At 38.4% G+C, this 22389-nt stretch overlaps 1 protein-coding gene across 5 annotated transcripts; it reads right to left on the reverse strand.

Annotated features, from left to right (window-relative positions):
* Nucleotides 1-3508: 3508 nt before the first annotated feature.
* coq8aa (coenzyme Q8A, genome duplicate a) lies at nucleotides 3509-20865 on the reverse strand. Of its 5 annotated transcripts, XM_053479464.1 has the most exons (16): nucleotides 20215-20432; nucleotides 19145-19181; nucleotides 17967-18166; nucleotides 17441-17767; nucleotides 17202-17268; nucleotides 14544-14618; nucleotides 12327-12452; nucleotides 10655-10740; nucleotides 9964-10104; nucleotides 9303-9384; nucleotides 9020-9113; nucleotides 7941-8082; nucleotides 7483-7590; nucleotides 6627-6692; nucleotides 6435-6521; nucleotides 3509-4856 (listed from the first exon to the last, which is right to left on the reverse strand). In XM_053479464.1, exons 3-16 carry the CDS (start codon nucleotides 18123-18125, stop codon nucleotides 4563-4565), a joined length of 1854 nt encoding a protein of 617 aa, XP_053335439.1. In that variant the 5' UTR covers nucleotides 18126-18166; nucleotides 19145-19181; nucleotides 20215-20432; the 3' UTR covers nucleotides 3509-4562. The 5 variants fall into 5 exon arrangements, with proteins under 5 accessions (XP_053335439.1, XP_053335456.1, XP_053335443.1 ...); XM_053479481.1 differs by lacking the exons at nucleotides 19145-19181; nucleotides 20215-20432 and adding an exon at nucleotides 20778-20865; XM_053479468.1 differs by lacking the exon at nucleotides 19145-19181.
* Nucleotides 20866-22389: the final 1524 nt, after the last annotated feature.

The following is a 22389-nucleotide window of genomic DNA, read 5'->3' on the forward strand; positions in this document are numbered from 1 at the left end:
CCATTATTTCAAAGATGTTCTCATTTTGCACCAGCATCCAGGTGATCTTATGGGCCTGACTGGGGTGGACTTTCTCAACCAGGGGTAAGAGGTGATTATCTGCAGAGAGAACAGAACGAAGAAAGAAAGTGTGTGGGAGAGGGAAAGCAGATCGTGATAAAGCAAACAGTCTGATAGGTGGCACTCGGGCACCAGGCTCTTTCTGTGTATTGGTAATGTCTAAGAAAAGCAAGAGGAGCTGAAAGCAGGTGCTTGTAGACGTTTGTTCAGGGGAGTGATGAAAAGCACATTAAAATGCTGCGCTGCAGAGCAGGACTGTGTGTGAGAAATATTTATGTTGGTGTGTGGACTGTATTTGTGTATAGGAGTGTGAGACTCACATTTTATCCGGACCTGGTCGTCTATCGGCGCAGACTCCAGCATGTAAATCGTCAGGTAGTGAAAAGTATCTACTGAAAGATTTTTCGTCCCAGTCCAGTTTTGCTTTTACAAAGTTTGTTTGGGATATGTCAAATATCATATGTTTGCTAAAATGTGTCACTTCTTTTAGTGGAACTTGGCCACCAACACAAGATTTGTTTGGTCTGGCCACATTACATTGATTGAACTTGTTGGTTACTAAACAAAAATTAGGACAGGGATAGCTTAGTAGTTAAGGCATTGCACTATGGTTTGGAAGGTCCGAGTTTCAAAACCTAGCACCATCAAGTTGCCACTGTTAAGCCCTTAAACTAGGCTTAAAAATAAAACAATCTATAATTAATTTATATTGTGGAATTGTCTGTTCCTTAGTGAGAGTGGGATGCCTTAAAGTGAGAGTGGTGGTGAATGCCACTTCTCAAAGGTCTCATGATATGCATTGAGATGATTGTTACATTAAATTTTCTACCGTTTACATCAAATGGTTGCTACATAGATGTGCAAGGACTCACTTAACATGAGTTTCTATGGGAGAATAGAATTAAATTGCAAATAAAGCAAAGTTTTGGTTTTCACAACTTTTCCAAGCATTTCCCTCAAGGCATTACTTATGAGGCAGTGGAAGAAAGAGTGTATGCAAAAACATCCATATGGCCTGACACAGTACCTGAGGTGGCCATATGATGTGAATTAGTTTGCTGGCACTGCAGTGATCAAGCTATGTGAATATACTGATTACCTAAAGTAGTTTCAAGACATGTGGGAATGGGTATCGATTTCAACGGCTACTATAGTGGGGAAGTCTAGGGCATATTCAGGTGCAAGTTCTCTGTCCATGGGTTGCAGCAAAAAGCTGTCCCCAAATTTCCTTGCCTTTGTGGGAATGATTGAAAACACACTAAAATTTCCATGACCTGCTGTAGCCCAAATCAGGGCTTTTATGGTGAGTAAGTGAACGTGTGTACAGTCAGGGCTCTCGCAGAAATGGCCAGAAAAAGCATTGATGATCATGAGTAACTTCGCATCCAACTTGGCAAAGTGCTGTTGGTGTTCTCGCTCTTCGGCTGCCATGGCGTTATACCCACGCTGCTCTCTTGCTGCATCCATGGGATTGGCAAAATGATCGGTCATGTGATCTCGGTGGAAGTAGATGCAAATTCAGGTTAGCATTATTATTACTAACAACAAATAGTGAAAGAAAACTTATAAACAAGAACAGGCAGAAAGTCTGGGCAAAACTGTGCAAGTTTAAGACCCAGAATAGCGAGGCATAAAGCATAAGGCTTGGTAAGTCAGTTATAAACACACTAAGCATTACTTTGTAACAGGTTTGTGTATATAAAAAGGGTGGGTGTGAATGTCAATGTGATAGTGTTGTTCTTGGGCATTGTATTTCATATACGTCTAATGTTTGTAGGCCATTGTAGGTTTTTTAGGCCAAAATTAGATGTTTTGGATAGTACTATAGTGCCACCGTGTGGTCAATCATGATTCTTGCCTAATCATTTTTGCCTAATATAGGGTAAAATTCAGTAAAGCTTTCTTTTTTTGTAACATTTATTGAAATATAGATGACAAGTTAGCATCACCTTTCATAAAGGCCTTCAAATTTTTTATAAAAAATAGAAAATATAATACATAAGTAGTTCGATAAAACATGTAATACCTAAGTGGCACTTTAAATTTTATTAAAGGCTCCAGTCATTGCAAAATGACTAAAAGAGAAGCATCCAGGGATGTATGCCATTACTGAAGGCATAGCATTTAAACTAAGTGCCAAGCTTTAGATATTTGATCTATGAGCGTGAAGATGGTAATGTGGCCTTGTACCAGTGATACAAATCAAGTCATGTACCATCATGCTTGGCCAAAAGGAAGTCACTCTCTAAGATTTAATTTAGATTTGATTACAGCACACATTGTGGTACCACCACATTCATGTGTGAAAATTATTCCTCATGCTCCAAGAACCACTCTTTGTGAAACCAGTCCTGGAATATGCCTGTCAGATGTGGTGACTTTTTTTGGCCGGACAGTGTATGTGACTGAAGTAAGTTGTTGTGGAACTGGTAAGGGTTTAAAAAGTGCCTTCAGAAAGGACATTCTCTCTCAAGGTTTGTTGTACGAACAAGTGGACATACAGACAGAAACAAAACTCCGCCTTTCTCTCTAATGACAGCATCCATCCACTTCCAGCGTACAGGTGCTATATAACAGGACTCGGGTATAGGTTTGTCTCGAGATTTACTTGTGAACCTTTCTACAAATAGGATAAGACATCATCTTAAGCATTCTGACTAAAACAAGAACTACCAGATGACAAACTGGTAGTGAGATGAGAAAACAAATGATATAAAACTCTGGCAGTATAGGGGAGAATTGCCAATGACTACGGTCACAGCAGTCTTAATCCTAGCTTTTAAACTTTATCTAAATCCTTAAGACCATCAAGGGTTCATCAAGCAGTTTTTGGTGTATTTGGATTTTTTTTTTGAAGAAATCCTATAAGCAGTTAGGAAAACTAGATTTTGTATAATACAATTTATCTAAATCAGAAATGAGCAGAACTAGATGTACCAAATTGTAATTTTGTGGCATGAGACAGTAAACATACATTTTATATTTAGACATTTGGCAGATGCTCTTATCCAGAGCGCCATACAAAAGAACTTAGATGTTTCTGTCATCGGATAGATCCTTACACTGGTTACTTAGTTACTAACAAAGTAGCATTAATCAAACTGTTGAGAAGTTTTTTTTTTTATTATTATTAGAACAAAATATCAAATAAGCTTAAATGTTGTTTGTTTATTGCCTGTCCCAATTTACAAAAGATGTGCTTGTTTTTATGAGACATTCTAACACTGACCGATTTCCCCTTTCCCCTCTTTTCTAGGCTTCAAAATGATTTTCTTTTCTCCCATACACAACTTTCTGATCCTCATGTTGGTTTATCCTTTTTAACAGCCAATGCAGTCCTGACAGGTGAAACCCAAGCCCCAAACCAAGAGAAGACGTTAAGAGCTATGACTTGTTTAAACAAAGCGGTGTAACAAGGCACACCTGGACAACAAGAAGCACCTGTCAGTCAAGTGTTTCAATATTTTTAATCACTTAAGAATGGATGGTTTCAAACAAAATGTGCAATGTTCCAAGTTGTTGTCAGAAGGGATTAATCTTAAACCCAAATGCCTTTGGATGAATTGGCCTTGCAATGTTTTTTAAATATTGACTAATTTTATCTTTTTCTTTGATGCTGATTTGTTTCTAGATCAGTACTGTTTAAGCTATATGGTAAGAAAACACAATCTACTCACATATTTTGCATGAGAATATTTTCTTACATTAAACGATCAAAGATTTTTTAAACAAACAATACCACTGGAAAATAGTACAAACTGACTGCAAAAAATGTTTAGGTTACACTAAAAAGTGACCAAGTATAATCACATACTAAAAACTGTAATAACGCAAAATAATTTTTCATTTATAAATCTAAATTAAGGGCTTTAAAGAGAACAGTAACAATTTAAATACAAAATGAATACAGGTTGATTTCAATACTCTAGGTTTTACATCAAATAGTCTTATCAATCAATATATCTTTTTTAATTCATTGCAAAATGATGAGTCAGTACAAAAACAGATTTCGTACATGAAACTACTGGCCATTATCTGTGCGCATGGAGGACAACACATCAGGGAGTGCATAGTGTCCTGTCTGTGGAGCCGAGACCTGGTCCTGACTTTATGTTTGTGCAAGTAAATGCTAATCTTAAACAAACTTATGTGCGTAAGCATAGTCTGGAGATGAGCTATAAAGATCAAACGTTATTCATCAAATGAAAACAGTGAAGCAAATTATTACACTAAACGAATACACAACATTTTGGAACTCTATCCACTTCTACTGCATTCTCATTTGCAGTAGTATATCCTCCCTGTTATTAAAAGCAACCATAAACATGGTTATACCACTGCGTAGGCACATTGCACATCTGAATACCGACATGGACGTGCTATTAAATGAGGAAAAGAAACATAATCATGGATACTGTACCCCTTAAAACAGAATAATTAGGATTTAGCCTCAGCAGGCAGGGGGAATCAACTGGCCTGCCCAAATGTTCACATGTAGTCCTTCACTTGCTGGATGCATTCTGCCGTTTGCTCCAATATTTGCTGTACGCCTCTGTGAACATGTCCTTGCAGCTCAGCTTGGCATTCAGGCGTGAGCAGATCAGGAAGGAGCCACCCATCTTGCGATGGAGTGAGTAGGTTTCTTCAGGAGGTGGCGTAAGCCGCTGCTTCAGCATGACCGGGATCAGGCTGTGGATCCGCTCAGTGGTGCTTTGGGCACCGAAATCGAATGGCTCCTCCGAGGCAAACGCCTCACCCAGAATCATCACTGCATCCACGTGGGCTTTCACCATCGCCTAAAGAAGAGCATTAGCTGGTGTCAGAAGCTAGGCTTTCATTCAAATGTGGAATATAGTCTCCTCCGATGATAAAATGATTAAAATACCATGGCAGAGATTAAACTGAACAGATTCGTCGTTAGTAACATCTGAGTTTTATGTTGTTACCGTGTTCAGCTATAATGGACGATGTTGAATATATTATACTATACAGAGGAAACCTCGGATTACGAGTAATGCGGTTTACGAGTGTTCCGCAAGACAAGCAGAGATTTAAAATCAAATTTTACTTGAAAAACGAGCATCGTCTTGGTTTAAGAGCACTGAGTATCACGTATCACGCATACGCTTCTTGTTTTAATGCCGAGTGTCACGTGATCACAACTTAGCCAACGGTTTTTTCCTCTCTTGTGCTGCGGAATTGTAGGTAATCGACTCCCCTGCTGGGTCTTAGTGCTCGTCTCTTACTGGTATAATAAACATTCACGCACACGTGTACTGTTTACCATAACAAGTGTGTGTGTAAAACATATTTTATTTTATGTTTGTAAGCGTGTTTGTACTGCGCGCATGTGTGTGCACGCGTATGAAGCAAAATCAAGTCTAATTAGAGGATAAAAATCCATTTTTTCTCTCCTTCTCTGTATCAGCCTGTCGTTTTTCATTTTACCTTTGAAAACAATCGTGACAGAGCAGTTTCTGTGTAAGGCAGAGTGTGTGTGTGTATGAGTGGGAAGCCAAGAGGAGGAGGAGGGGGTTGTAGGGGGGCTGTAGAGGCAGAGGCAAGTGTGTGTGTGTGTGTGTGTGTGTGTGTGGAATTTCACACTGAGCTCCTTCACTCACAACAACACACACACACACACACACTCTCTCTCTCGCCTTTACAGTATCCCTCCCACCTTCTCCTCCTCCTCTTGGCTTCCCACCAACAGCGCCAGACACACACTTTCTGCCTTGCACACAGGAACTCTGCTCTGTCGCGATTCTTTTCAAAGGTAATGTACAGCAGTGATTCCGTTAGTATGCGCTCATGTGAGTCTGACTAGCGCTCCGTTAATGTGTGTGTGTGTGTGTGTGACGGTGTGTGTGATGTGTGTCACACACACATTAACGGAGAGGAACATCGCTAGTCACACTCGCGTGAGCGCATACTAACGGAATCACTGCTGTAAAGTAAAAAAAAAACAAATGAACCGGCACATTACCTTTGAAAAAAATCGCGACAGAGCAGAGTTTCTGTGTGTAAAGCAGAGAGTGTGTGTCTGGCGCTGTGTGTGTGTGCGTGCACACACACACAGCACACACAGCGCCAACGTGCACAAACGGAAACACTTATCTGTCGGGATTTATTTTACTTTTTTAAAAGGTAAAGTGCAGGCTAATTTGTTTTATTTTTAATTTAGATTTTGTATTAATTATTTTACTGTATTTATTTTTTGGGGCTGTAGAACAAATAATTTGGGTTTTTTTATTATTTCTTATGGGAAGATTAAATTTGGTTTACGAATGTTTTGTCATACGAGCCCGCTTCCTGAACGAATTATGCTCGTAATCCGAGGTTCCACTGTTCTATCTTCTTCATGTTCTAGTGCATACCTTAGACTCAAGGCCCGTGAGAAACTTCATATCTACTGAGTGCTTCATGACTCCTTCTCTGTCGCCGGCCGCAGCCGCCATAATGACCTGTTACAACAAAATCACATCCTGAATGCTAAACACAAACAACACACTCCAAAGCGGCAGATGCTGTGTTTAGAATTGTTTGCAGTAACATCGACATGTTTTTACCTCTATGTAGGTGTCTGTAAAGCTCTCATCAAAGCCTCGTGTTGCACCGAAGTCCAACAATGCAACCTGTACACAAAATCCTCATTTACAATGCCTGATTTCTAGGAATTAATCCTTTTACTATGGCTACGTTTACACTGCAGGTCTCGATGCCCAATTCTGATTTGTTGCCTATATCTGATGTTTTTGACCGTCTGTTTACACGTTCTTTCAACTATGACTCATATCCGATACACGTATTTACACTTGCCATGCCATCTGAAACATCGCGCATACTTAAAGGGAGGTTCTTGCGCTACACACTAGCCAAGATAGACGAAGATGAAGTATGCTTTATGCTCTGCGATATATGCAAAGTTCGCAAAACGTCACCATGGTTTTAAAACGTAGGAGGAGAAAAAACGGCATAATTGTATTCACCAAATACTGATTTCTTAATGTTATTTAGCCCAAATAAGCATTAAAAAAGGGGGCGCTAAAATTTTTTACCTTTTCCATGTCACCTGCGATATTATAATTCCACACGCACCTCCATCGGAGAATAATATTACGTCATTAAACCGCGAAGAAGTCGCAGTATTAATGACGTACAGAACGCAATGCCTCAGGAAATCCGATCTGTCTGTTTACACGACAATTACATTAGTACATATCTGATTTATTTCCACATATGAAGGAGGCCTGAAACCGATCTCGAAATATCAGAATGCATGCGTTTTTTTTCCGTTTACACAGACATAGAACATATCCGATATGTGTCACGGAATTGGGTCACATTTACCTGACAGTGTAAACGTAGCCTAAGAAATTTTATTAAAATGCTGCCCGAAATCACTGTATTTATCAGATTTGGTACCTTGTGAGATTGTGGGTCATACAAGAAATTGGACCAATTCGGGTCTGTTTGCATGTACTGGAATTCAAAGAGCTCTCTCAGGCAGAGAGTCAGAATGTTCTTGCAAATCTGAAAGATACAACATAGACAAAGCTAATTTAGTGCACTCTGAAATTAATTAATGAAGTAATTATGAAATTAATATTAAGATTAGTACTGTGTGTATTACGGAGTTTTAACTCAAAACGTTTTAAAAACAGAACTAGAGTGCATTTATAGGGAATATTTTTAGGGGGTGCCAATATGTTTTTGTAACCAAAAAGCAGTATTTCCTGATAAACTAAAAAACATTATTTATTGTACTGTAAAATTTTCCTGAATGTTGCCAATAATTCTAGAAGTACCTTAAGCTAACTGTAAGTAAAATTGTGTGTTTAAAAAATAAATAAATAAATAAAAATGGAGCAGAACACAATCACCTCATTTTTGAGCTCCTGTGAGAGTCCCTCAGCCTGGTCCAGAGGAAAACCTTGTACCATCTCAGTGGTAAGAACATGTTGGCTGCTTAGCTCGTCGATAACGTCAGGCACGTAGAAGAAGGGATGATCTTTTAAGAGCTTCCTGTTTAAAAAAGATTTGCTTGTTAAATCGTTTTTGCAGAACATTAGGAAATCATTATCAGGCTGGAACCCATCTCAAGGTTGTGAACTTCAGCAGGAAATGTCACAACCCAACATGTTTATAATGTTATGGGAACAGCATTGAAATGTGTGACTACATGCCTCACTCCACATTCCAGGCCACATCCCAGGCCTATATTTTCTGCCATACTGAGGGGACAGCAGATACATACTACAACTCACATTCCAAACCAGTCACAGTCGCACCAATCCCAAATCCCTCTTTATCCCCTACTTGGGATGTGGGATAATTAATTAATTTAACATTATTTAGAATTTTCCTGTGGATCCTAGAAGTAAAGGGAGGTGATATTCTACAGACAGACAGACAGAACTGCACAGGGTGTATCTATATAAAACAAAATGCAGTTAAGCTTCTAACAGAAAGGGAAAAAGAAGTGTGCATATATCAGTGCAAACACTAGGATTGTGCAAATTATAAGATGCAGGTTTTATGTGGGATAGAGACTAAGGTGGTGGGGAAGGGGGCATTGAAGTAAAGTTTTACGAAAATGTTTCATACTAGAGGGCATGCTGTTGCTTTAAACATTACATCACAACAGCATTTTTTTTCGTGTGATATTGCTTAAGTAGCTAAATTTTTTTAAATGTTCTAATAATTAACTCAAATATTGAGTTATTAAGCTAGCAACTACTTTACAAAAAGTGTAAACTATGACAAACTAGTACCCTTCAACCTCGCCTACTTAACTCATTTTAACAAGCACCCTTGCAAAACTTTTCCTCAAACCACAACAGAAACCTTGTTAAACATCTAAAGGATAAATGCACCATTTTACACTGAACAAACCTTTGCTAGTTTAGTCTTTAGTCTTTTGCTAGTTCATTCACATTTGACAACTGGATCTAAGGCTGACCTGAATTTGCGAGCGCACTCAGCCTCCCGGAGATAATCGCACTCCAGGACCAGCTCTCTCCTCATCACGTCTATCAAGTGCTCGGGAAACAGACCTGCCCAGACAGGGAATCAAATATAACAGCCTTTAAGCTATCTATGAATTACTTTTAAAAACAGACTTAGGCTCAGCAGGCCTTCTAAAGTGCTAAGGAACAAACAGCATCATCACTCATATTTCATTTAACAGAGTTTTAGTTCTAAACACAGATCTAGATTTCAGTAAAACAGACAGTAGAAATCACCTTCAGGCAGGGCGTTGCTCATGCTGAGCACCGTCATCAGGTTGTCCACGTCGCTGTTGATGCTCTGTGCCACTCCGGGGTACTGTATTCACATACACAACTCGAGCAATTAAGTAAAAACCCACGTATGCTTAATTTGTATATACCTATAAAAACATAACAAAGAAGTCAACAGTGAAGTCATTGGGACAATTATAAGCCAAACATCCAAATACAAACTGTTACTTATTTTAAGAATTTCTGATCCAATACTTCTGCTCAGCTACAAACTAGGTCGGCTGCCACTAAAGGATCCATGTTAGAAGTTATTAAAGAAATGTAGAACTAAAATATGCAAGTATGTGAAAGCTGATACTTTGATTCATCATTTTAGATTTAGGTTTTGATTTCAAACCCAGATGTATCAAGTCTAAAGTGATAAACAATAGACATGGTGTAGCTGTTCCACGTGCATGGAGAGAACCATCTAAGTTGTGATCATGTGATAATCGGCAGACAAAGCATATGCGTGCTACAGTACTCTTATATCAAGACCTCACTCATTTAACAAGTTCAATTTTTTTTTTTCTCATCTTGGAAAACGCTAGCAGACCATGTTACTTGCAATACAAGATTCCACTGTATAAAGTAAAAATAAAACAAATCGTCATAAGCTCCTCACCTGGATTTTCATAGCTACCTCTCGGCCATCCTTCATCCTGGCCAGATGCACTTGCCCAATGGAGGCAGCAGCAAAGGGTCTCTCCTCAAACATCTCTAATTTGTCCTTCCAGTTTGGGCCCAGGTCATTATTCAAAGCTTTCTGTACACATAGTATTGTATACATACAGTCAGGTACATACATTTTGGAACAAACATATATTCTTTTGCAGTTGGCCACTATACACCACCAGATTTAATATGCAATGGATCATTCAAGATGTAAGCATACTTAAGACCTCCAACTTTAATTCACAGAAGTGTGGCATTAACTCTTCATGAACTATAGACACTTTCATACATACACATCAATTTTGGGTAAAATGATGTGACAAGCAGTTGCTTGAAAATCCCAACTTCACACACATCTTGAGCATTTTAAATTCAATATGGTGATGTACAGAGGCCAATGACCACTGTATGGATACTGACAATAATGTGAGAACAGTACGTTATCTGATGCTGGTAGAATAAGTCTTGTAAGTCACTAGTTAAACTTTAATTGCTAGCTAAAAACCATACTTATCTATAACAATATAATTGTTACTTCTAATGGTGGAGCTCTCAAATCATATTATCCGATAAATATATTCATGACCACATACATTATGTAAAAAAACAAATAACAAATAAATAGTTGTTGTGTTCAATACCGTCATCTGCTTGATTGGCATGAAGTCTGCGCTCTGACGCACCCGATCAAAGATCTTTGATAGCTGAGGATTGATAAATGCATCGTCTAGGGGAAAAAAATAATAATAATAATAAAAAATAAATAAATATATATATATATATATATATAAATAAATGATTAGAATGTACATGCTTCATTTTTGTAACACCCACTCAGACTACTTGTAAACTACTTGTTTTACATATCTAAATCTGTAGATGCTTTTTAGGAATTAAAACAAAAGGTAAAAGTCAAAGTGCAAATCTAAAGGATCGTTGTCTCAACCTGTCAAATGTTCTGTTTACACAGAGTACATAAGCTACTGAATATCACTTAAAAAGGACTTTTACAGAGAATCCATTTTTGTATACGAGTCTAGCACAAACCAGGCAACAAACCAGTGATGCGATGTGAAAGTCTAGTAATCATGGCATGCAGCTGCACTCATTGACCACCAGAGGTCTTTAAATCAATCTGCATATCCCACAAAGTTAAAACACCCTCAAGCTCTTTCACTGAGCAGATAATCTGCACTGACATCTGATATACCCCAGATTTAAAAAATTAACACATATTATACCATGTTATAACAGTTAAACTCGCTCCTTTTTAAAATACATTTTTAAATGACACCAAATTATGCAGGCCTTTTAGAGGACCTTTTATTTAGAGCATTTATATAAAGGACAGTAAACCTATAGTGTGCTCTGTTTAAATACACTTAATAAATGATGCACTGTTTTTGACATTTTATGATTTAGAAGGAGTCATTTTGATTATTCTTCAACTTAAATTAAAAACCATAAAGCTAGTACTATGAATCAAATCAGTTCGCTGGCACCAGATACAGTATTATCGTTATACTTCTACAGTACAAGGTTGTTTATACGGATTTAGCCCAGTTTATATTATGTGAGCTCTAACAAAAGATGTGCCAAGGGTGAGAAAAATACAGATAAGAGAAGGAGAGAGAAGAAGAGAGAGATACCTTGGAAGGTGTGAGAAGAGCAATAATATTTAACAACACTGCTTACAAGCTGAGCTGCTGATTTGCGAACTTGTTGTCCTGGTTATATTCAATAATCCTATGACAATCTTCATTTGTTGAGTAAAACTCTGTGTGGAACATTTTTTAAGTTAGAATATAATTAAACTTTTGCTCTTAGGTTGACCTTTGTGGATGATGCACAGAGACTTTAAAAAGGTTTATGTGAGCATCTCTCAGCTATTTGTTTATCACAAGCCATCTGTGCGTATTGTGAGCAACCGAAAAATCTCACAGCACATCAGAGCAAAAGGTCAAACGTCTCTGTGTGGCTGCTGGTTTATTTAAAGCGCAAGTCTGTTCAAGGGCAAGGGGATTTTTAACACTGCTGTGTGTCTTTAATTTAATGTCCACTAATGCAAAGCTACATGTTAGCAGACTGAGAGACATCAATTTTGAAACGTCATACTTTTAACTTGTGCAACACGCCACAGCTAACAGTAACACTGATGTAAGAGGAGTATAGCATGTCAACTTGACGGTAAAGATGAGCACAAGTCATGACTGCCAAGACACTGAAAATGAGCAGGGGTCATAAAATCACAACGGCATGTTATGAGATGTGAGCTCCTTCTATGAAATAGAACTATTACACATATCCACCAACCTTGAATGCTGAGCATCTGTCCCAGCTTTAGTGCCGCCCCGCGGACTTTACACAGCGTCCTGACGATACGCTCTGCGTTGGCCTCAGATAGGAATGGGCTGGAGTCTAAAACTGCCTTCCTGTCTCCTATGACGAGAGATTATATAAACGAGGGCTAAAGAAAAAAAATTTAATATCTAACTTTTTAGAGTTCACAAGGACTAAGGCAGAAGCTTCAAAAGTAACTAACACCTCACAAGAAAATTTACAGCGCACACAGAAACCTACACACACACAGTTAAATCCACGAAGTGAAATAAAAAAATATTTCAAGCCTTTTTATGATTATCTCAAAATAATATAATGTTTAATTTTGAGTCCAAATAAATTACAGTTTTTACAGTATAAATACAGCACATCTCTTTATCTATTTCAGTACGCACAAGGGGAAGAGTGCTAACTTGACAGTTGTGCAAAGGATAATCATCAACACCCTCCACAAACAAGGTAAACTACAGAAGGTCATCGCTGAAAGTGCAGGGTATTCGCAGAGTGCTGTACCGAAGCATACAGGTATTTATTGAAGTTTACCAGAGGGGACAAGGTAGAAAAAAAAGGTGCACAAGCAACAGGGATGACTGCAAGCTTAAGTAAATCCTACTTCAACTTGAGAGAGCTTCACAAGGAGTGGAGTGTGGCTGGAATCAGTGCATCAAGAGCCACCACAAAGAGACATCTTCAAGAAATGGGCTACAACTATTGCATTCTTAGTGTCAAGCCACTCCTAAACCAGATTCAAAGACAAAAGCGTTTTACTTGGCTAAGGAGAAAAGGAACTGGAAGTTTATTGGTGTTCCAAAGTCCTCTTTAAATTCAGAATTTTATTTGGTAATTAGAGTCTAGAGTCTGGAGGAAGAGTGGAACAGAATCAGAGTAGCTTGAAGTCCAGTGTGACGTTGCCATAGTCTGTGACAATTTGGGGTGCCACTGTTGGTCCACTATGTTTTATTAACTATAAAGTCAACGCAGATATCTGCCAGGTAATTTTAAAGCAAATTATGCTCCCATCTGCTAATGAGCTTTATGGGAATCCTAATTTTCTTTTCCAGCACCTGCCCACACTGCCACTTACTGGTTTGCTGACCATGGTGTTACCACTGTTGCTTTAATTAACTTAAACTAGCGAGGTCTATGAGCAGTCCATGCTGTATACGCTTTCCCAACTGAGCACTACGTGATCCCAACTGAGACAATGGTTCTCCTTTCTCGTGCTGTGGGATTGTGGGTAATTTTATTTCATCATCTCCCATGCTCAGTCTCAGTGAGCATGCCTGACTCGTATAGTCAACATCCGTGCAAGTGTATACTGTTTACTATAATATTGTGACCATGTGTGTGTGTGTGCGCGCACATAAAGCATTATTTTTTTTATTTGGTGTCCAAGGGTCCCCATGAAGAAAAACATTTAAAAGGCTGTAGGAGTGCAGGGGTGGAAATGTTTGACAAAACAATGTCACATTTCCGCGAAATCCTCAAAAGCAAGTGTCATTGGATAGGTTGCTTGTTAAAGTCACACAATAAGGTAAAGATTCCAGTGGACCCACAGATAATTCTGTTAGTGCAAGCACTGATTTGATTAGTGATAGTGAAAATTGTTCTACACAGTAAACTCCCTCCCCTCCTCCCCTCCTCTCTCCCCTCTCTCATCTTTCTCCACAATTCTGTTTTAAGGTAAAGTGCAGGTTAATTTGTTTCATTTTTACTTTATATTTTGTATTAATTAGTTTTAAATAAATATTTTTGGGTTATGGAACAAGTCATCCGAGTTTCCATTATTTCTTATTAGGAAAATTTTCTTTGATATATTAGTGCTTATATTAGTGGATTACAAGTATGTTCCTCGAACAAATTATGCTCATTATCTAAGGTTTTAGTGTATTACTATTACTTCTTTTTTTATATTGGCTCGTACTATTTACAGTACTATTTAGGAACAAGTACTGTGCCTCTTTTGAGTTACATTTTACTTTTATTTACTTTGTTACTCCACTAGATATTACTCCATATGCAAGAGAATCTACTGTATACAAAGAATTTACGTAAGAAATTATGTAATTTAAGTATGGTCAAGAAGAAGATAGGAAACATCCTACCCAACAATACAGTTGAGCTATCTGATATTCAGTTCAAAATCCCACTTTTTTCTTTTAACAGCACTTGAATTAAATCTCTCTTTACCATTCTTTTCTTCTGACCGCAGACTTTTCTTGGCCACCTCAGCCAATGCTCCAATGCCCAGACCCACTGCAAGACCTGTTACACGCACACACACACACACACACACACACACACAATTGTTTATCCTTCTTAACCACAATTCAAGAAGAAAATCAACATTTTGACAGATTAGTATTTCCGGTGGTCCATGTTGGTTAATGTTGGTTTCACCACAGTCATTCAATAATTTTCAATAAGAGCTTTATTCATCCTGAGCCTATCCCAGTAACAGCAAGGGAAGCCAGTGGAATTCACCCCTGAAAGAATGCCAGGCTGTTGCAGGGCAACTGAAGTGGGACAAAGAGCATGGCTTAGACTTTATATCTATTCAAAACCAAGGTGCAACCAATACTTGAAAGTGAAAACACTGTTAAAATTCCAAAAGCAAAACAACAATAACTCCCATCACAGCATTCATTCAAATAACTACTGCTTTCACAGCGTTTTTTTTGTCAATTTGCTATAATTATGTTGAAACACAGATTACACAGCTCAGAATACAGTAGGTACTTAAGCACTACATATATATCACACACACACACACACACACACACACACACAAACACACACACAAACACACACACACACACACAAACACACACACACACACACACACACACACACACACACACACACACACACACACACACACACACACACACACACACACACACACACACACACACACACAACGTAGAAATGTACAGGGGCCAGGGGTAGCTCAGTGGTTAAGGCATTGGACTACGGTTCGAAAGATCCCAGGTTCAGACCCCACAACCACCAAGTTGCCACTGTTGGGCCCTTGAGCAAGGCCCTTAACCCTCAAATGCTCAGATGTGTAATGAGATAAAAATGTAAGTCGCTCTGGATAAGAGCGTCTGACAAATGCCTAAATCTAAATGTTCCTAAAAAACAACGTTTTTAAGTACTACATATATACCACACACACACACGCATATACATACATACACAGTGTATGTAGAAATGTTCCTAAAAAAAACTATATTTTCTACTTCATTGCTACACAATAAAATGAATAACAAGTAAAAACAAAAAAAAAAGTTAGCATTTACCATAATAGAATTCAAATGTATTATTCTTTCATGATTATGAGTATTATGATGAAGTTCTGAATAGGCCTATTGTACAAATCTGTTCTCTGTGACGTATAGTATAATGAATAGTATAATCACAACGTTGTGGAACACATGTTTTGTTGAGTTATAAGGTGAGTTGTGAGTCAGGCCGAGAGACCGAGCATTAACTTAACCCTACTTTAATAACTTAACGAGGTTAAGCAGAAGTAAACAAAGAGCTCCTTCTTGGCAGGCTTGTCCAATTCTAGGTCAAATCTGGTGAATAATTAAACAAGCTGTTGTTTGTGGAGGGTAGTCTGCCGAGGAGCCAAGAAGAACAAGTGTAAACACATAGGTCAAACACCACATTACACTGTATCTCAACCAGAGGTTATACTCACAACAAGAATTATGCTTTACATTTGATTACAAAATAACGCCATAATTCTCTCACTCCCTTAAAACCATACTATACACCCCAGCTCTTCATAACCTCATAATACCTCAGCTCTTTACCACCTCCTGAAAATTAAGCTTTTGTTAACCTCATTATAATTAAACTATTCACAATCTTCTTATTATTGAGTTCTTCACAACCTCACTATACCACGGTTCTTCAAACACACATTATACCTCAGTTCTTCACAACCTCATAATACTATACCTCAGGTATTAACATGCCTGATTAAACTATGGTTTTCACAACCACATTATAGCTCAACACTTCATAACCTCATTATTCCTCATCTCTTCACAACCTAATTATACCATAGCTTCCACAACCATATTACATTATAGCTTAACACTTTAAAACCTCATTATACCTAAGCTCTTTGTAACCACATTACTATATATTATACATCAACTCTTCACAGCCTCAATATACCTCAGCTCTTCACAGCCTCAATATACCTCAGATCTTCACAGCATCATTATACCTCAGATCTTTACAGCATCATTATACCCCAGCTGTTCAAACAGACCACATTATACCGTAGTTCTTTACAACCTCTTAATCTTTACAACTCTTTATAACTTCATTATACACCAACTCTTCACAACCTGATATTATACCATAACCTTTTACAACGTCAACGTCAATATCTCAACTCTTCAAACACATCACATTATACCACCGCTCTTCAGGACCGCATCATATTACAACTTAGCTCTTCATATCTACATTATATCATAACCTAGCTCTTCATAACCACATTATACCTCAGCTCTTTACAACCTCATCTTATATCAGCTTTTCTCAACCTTATTATATTATACCTCAGCTCAGCATAACCTTTTAATTCCTCAGCTCTTCACAACCTGATTATACCTTGGCTATTTACGACCTCATTATACTTCATCTCTTTACAACCTAATTACAACTAAGCTCCTTCCTAACCTCAATTAACTGTAATTTCATTCTTTACAAGCACATTATACCTCAGCTTTTCACAATTGCATTATACCTCAGCTAAAGTAATAAAACAAATCATTAAAGATTATACAATCACATGGCTGTGGTAACATGAATGATTTATTCTACCTCCAAAATTTGCCAATCTTCCCAGGCGTGTCACAGGAACCTTCTGCTCCCTCGCTCTTTCACTTAGCTAAAAACAAAACACAGCATTTATAACGTCCAGGAAGGCAAAGGACTATGTTTTTTATGGCACTCAATCCTAGTAAGTAGGTGAGTATATAAAAAAACTAAATACTTTAACTATTTTAAAAACTTGAATGTATTTAAGCAATAAAATGACTTTGCGCATCTGCCTTGTTTACCATTTGTTTATGGGGTTTGTTGATGCTCGTCTTGGCCTCCCTGGCTTTGTTGATGTCTTTATTTGTGAGCCCTCGTACAGAAGAGTGATCTTGGTGATACGAGCGAATCCCTGTGAATTGCTTTGTTGGATCCTTATAGCCTTTAAAAAGGTTGCCTGCTGAGTGATGAGATGTCCCATTGCTGTCCACAGTGGTCCCCCTGACTGTGTTATCAGACTGCTCAGTCTGGGCCATGCCCTCGCCGGTATGCTCCTCACTGGAAAAAGCGTAATTCTCATCTACACCTGTGCTGAAGTCTGTCTCACTTTGCTGCTGACCAGTGAACTCCTGCAACCATCACGGGTCAAATGAATGAGAAGGTTAATAACACTTTTTGGGCACTGATGGATGACCAATCATCGCCACAGCAACACAACTTTGCCCAATACAGTTTGCAATTTATGAAATTTTAAGGAATACTTAGTAACTTAAACAAAGCTCAAAACCTCAGTATCTAAGGTGGATGTTAATAAGATCAGAACCTCACCTGTATTTTCTGCATGGCCACACTCATGGCCTGCTCAGTTGTCATCTGCATGCTTTGTGTCACCCCTCCTCCACTTCTCAAAGCAGTCATCTGGGTCTCGAGCACCGCCTGGCTCAGCTTGGCCAGACCCTTCATTAGCAGGATGATGTCGCTCGACATTTCAACGCCTCACTACTCACTTTTCACCTTCAAGGGTCAGTCTGGAATCATTTAATAAATATTGGACCAAGACCTGGGTCAGAATGTGATACAAAGCTAATTAAATTTTTTATTTTTGTATCTCGGTGTCTTAGGTACCTGAGCTACTTAGTTAAATTGCACCACGTTTTTACTAGCTAGAACTAGAAATATGCTTTTTGTAATCAAATGTATAAAAGATGTCATTGTTCATACTTTAAACCCACTAAGACCTATTTTTTCCAGTTTAGAGAAGAAGTAGGTCTGTTGGTGTGAAGACTTTCTGAGATGTGTATGTTTTTGATAGAAGTACAAAACGAGAGTAATTGCAGAGGAGGGCAATGATTTGTATTTTCTACAAAAAGTATGGTGTATTTTTTTAAATGAATAAACTTGAAGTTTAAGTCATCCTAGATATGTTCGAAGAAACATGCATGATCAATTAAATAACAGATTTATTCTTAACATAGAAAGAAATAGCACAGATCAGGATGGATGGGGGTAGGTACGTATTGTGATTCTGTTCTGTGGTCATTCATGTATTTGCACACTTCAAAATTTTTCTTTTTATATTTATATGAATGTTTTGAGGAAGTAAAATGCTGTCATAATCCTGCAGTTGTCATGCTCTAAATCTGAAAAAAAAAAAGGTTAAATATTGAAAAGGGGTATTTATAAAATGGTGATACTTTTAAAATTTCAATACATATCAAATCAGCGCTGAGGCATCGTGATAATCCCCTGGTGGTTCCTGGTGATTCCCATCCCTACTTATCTGTGTTTACCCGTTCAGGGTCATTGAATGCCTGGGGCCTATCCCAGGAGTTTTGGGGCATAAGGGAGGGTACACACTGAATAGAGTATCAATCTATCGCAGGTGAAGCAAGCACTCACATACTCACACACTACAGGGACCAATTAAGCTACTCTATGTCTATTGACTGTGGGAGAAAACCAGAACACCCGTTGAAAACCCACATGCAAACATCATGCAGACAGACCTGAGGTGGGAATCGAATACTCGACCTTGGAGAAATCCTATTTAAGAAAGAAAAAAACTGAAAGAAAGAAAGTAAATGACGAGTGCCTGTGAAGGCCTGACTTCACCCAGAGAAATTTGTGCAACTGTTTGAACAAGTAACGGTCAGTGCTATATTTAGCACTGTTCCACTATGTCACGGCTCTGTTCGCACTGTACCAGGAAAGAGACCCTAAATTTAGCAGGAGTCCTTGCAGACAGTTTGTTTGGGGATAAAAACAGCAACAATGTGGAAGACCATGAATAAAGATCACCCAGCTGTTAAACTCCACAAGCAATGAACATGAGGCAAATGAGACCTCTGTAGAGAAATACCCCTGTAAAAACTGACGACTTGAATAAACTATTTTAAAATCAAACAGAGATTTATTCCTGGAGTGATAGAATGTTACAAGATTCCCTGTCCGCCTTATTAATCAAAAAAATGTAATATTAAATTAAACGAGTATTTAATGTATAAAAAGTTCTTCACAGATGCCAGAGAGCTGCATGTGGCTCTAGAGGTCAGTCTGAGGTGGATGAAATAAACTCTTCACAGATCATCGCCAAGAAGAAACTGATATCTGTTTAAACGAGATTTGCGAGTCGGCAGGTCACATTCGGTCCATTTGGTCATAATCCTTCTGGTAAAAGATGGAGCCCTGAGTGTGCATGCACACTTGACACCAGGAACCAATAGATAAAATCAGATAAGGGTGTGCAACACAGAACAACACAACACTGCAAGGACATATTTCCACAAGAGGTCACCAAATCCTTAAATTTAACAATATCAAAGTTTAACTAAAAAGGAGTCAGCATGAGTAACCAGGCAGACCTGACCCTCTGCCATGCAGGAACCTGAGCTTTTGCAGTCGTCATAGCTCAGGACGGGCAGGGCATGATGTTGTTTTCATCTCCTCTAAGAATTATACACTTTAAACAAACAAACATTTAAAGTAATGACCTATATATATATATATATATATATATATATACACACACACTGTTAACTATTTAATCTAAACCACACTGGAGAATACGCAGACCTACAGAAGTTCCCTGGCCAGGAAAGAGGAAGAGGAATCCGGACCAGCAGCAACTCCGCGTCCGCTGTCTCTCCTGTCCTTACCGACAATCACTCAAACGCGTCTCCTGCGCTTATTTCGTTATTTCTCAGCATTAAAATACACAAGCACTTCCACGCAAACTTCCTCACTGTCTCCCCACGCCTTTGCTCGTCAGCACCATGAGGCAGCTCATGCAGGATGTTTGTGATTGTTTTCGAGTTATGGGTCCGCCCACACGCGCCTGGCCTGCTATTGGTCGGTTCTCTAGACTTCGAGAACTTTTAGAGCCAATGAAATGCCAGCGTTGGAAGGGGCGGGACATCAGGGACGCAAACAAGGCGTAGAGGCAAAGCTGAGGAGAAGAGCGCTTCCTTCTAGAGTTTAAGCGAACAGCAAGCAGAGGTGGACTTTACCCGTGTAATACCAGGGAAATTTCTATACGTGTTAGGATACTAAAAATAAAATCAATACTGATACTAATATGGCTAAATGTAGGCCACGGCGACATGTAATTCTATACGTTTTAATATGGAGCTGCTACTATACCTGGCTCCAATCCTCTGGAAAGGCTTTCTCAACCAAAAGTGTTAACTGGCGCTCAAGTTCTTCCACCCCAAGTTCACTCAAAGCAAACAAAAGACAGAGGCGGAGCTAGACTGTCCGCGCAGAGGGGGCGGGGCTTCTTCAAGGGGCCCTTTTGATCTTTTTAGTCAGTTATTTAGCCAAGCAAGCTTAGGTCTAATAAAACATACAGTAAAGACATCAAGGGATGACAAAATGAGAAACACGATGCCAGACTTGTTGAACAGCGCCGTGTGCTGGCAGGCAGACAGTGACAGCTCATTGACAACATGGTGCTGAACAGGCCAGTGGCACTGTCCACTAAGTACCTCATCTCTCTTACAAAGAATGACATAACAACCTCTTTAAACATAAAATAGACACAGCAGTCTACAACAAATATTCAAATAAAAGTAACATAAATCTACAACACCACAGGCAGAGACACAGACACGGAGACCTGCAGAAATACCTGAGCAGGAACCATGGAATTGAGTCATCAAGTAGGCTTTTATAGTCATTTCAACTATATACAGTTTAGTACACAGTAAAACAAAACAATGTTCCTCTAGGATCAAGGTGCTACGTACAACATAAATCAACAAGAAACCTAATTAGCTGACTAGCTGAGACAAGACAAATTGTTTAAAAAAAAAGTTTACAAAAAGTTCTATACAAATGAGACAACATAAAGTTCATGTGCAAATGTGCAAACAAGAGCGGCAAAGTTACAACGCGACAACATGACACATTTCAATATTTAGTGGATAAACACATTAACATTCTAACTGACTTTTTCATAACCAAGATTTAAGTTCATAAAAAGTCATTATGTTTATGTTACTGTTACATTGTTACATTTATCCGTTCTATTATCTTCAATGTAGCATGGTGACTTAGTGTTTAGCACCTCCAGGTCCTGGGTTCGATTTCCATGCCGGGTTTGTCTGTATAGAGTTCAAAGACTTGCAGATTAGACTTTCTATTGCCTGTATTGTGTGAATGCTCATGTCAATGTTGACCAGAGGTCCACAGTAGTTAAAAAAAAACCTGCACAAAAGGAACAAAACAGGGTTTTGCATCATAGTGATGGCCAATTAACTCCATTATGCATGGCACTTTACAATTATATTTTCTTTCTTGAAAGTTTTTTAGTGTAGTGCTTATAGTGTGTATATTCATGATATAATAGTTTATATTTATAATCGTCACACTTTTCTTGCTGTCCCTAACTACAGCTAACTTTCACAAACTTCCTGTTGCACTATTTATGTAATGTAGATAGCTAGATAGCTAGATAGAAAGACAGACAGACAGAGTACTTTATTGATCCCAAGTAGAAATTGTATGTATATAGGCTGATTCTATGTGAGTTAATATGGAGCTGCTGCTATACCTGCCTCCATTCTTTTGAAAAGGCTTTCGCACCATTTGGCTATGAGGATCTTTGATCTTTTTATTGTGATAGGTGATACAATTGTAAGAGATTGAAAGTAGTGGTTATTATTAAAGTTTTTTTTTTTTTTAGTTTGCTTGCTTATCAGTGGGTTCTTCTAGCTAGTAGTTGTTATTCCTGCCTGTGAGGAGCCGACTGCCA

The sequence above is a fragment of the Clarias gariepinus genome, chromosome 2 (genome assembly GCF_024256425.1).
Source record: "Clarias gariepinus isolate MV-2021 ecotype Netherlands chromosome 2, CGAR_prim_01v2, whole genome shotgun sequence".
Classification (NCBI taxonomy): Eukaryota; Metazoa; Chordata; class Actinopteri; order Siluriformes; family Clariidae; genus Clarias; species Clarias gariepinus.

What these genes read in the sequence shown, in the direction of transcription:
- coq8aa (XM_053479481.1), bottom strand. Translation starts at nt 18,125, where the DNA reads ATGTCGAGCGACATCATCCTGCTAATGAAGGGTCTGGCCAAGCTGAGC. An exon ending in ACAGATGCTCAGCATTCAAG is followed by an intron (nt 10,741 to 12,326) that starts GTTGGTGGATAT and finishes TTTTTCCCCTAG; the next exon opens with ACGATGCATTTATCAATCCT. An exon ending in CACAGGAGCTCAAAAATGAG is followed by an intron (nt 7,591 to 7,940) that starts GTGATTGTGTTC and finishes TGTATCTTTCAG; the next exon opens with ATTTGCAAGAACATTCTGAC.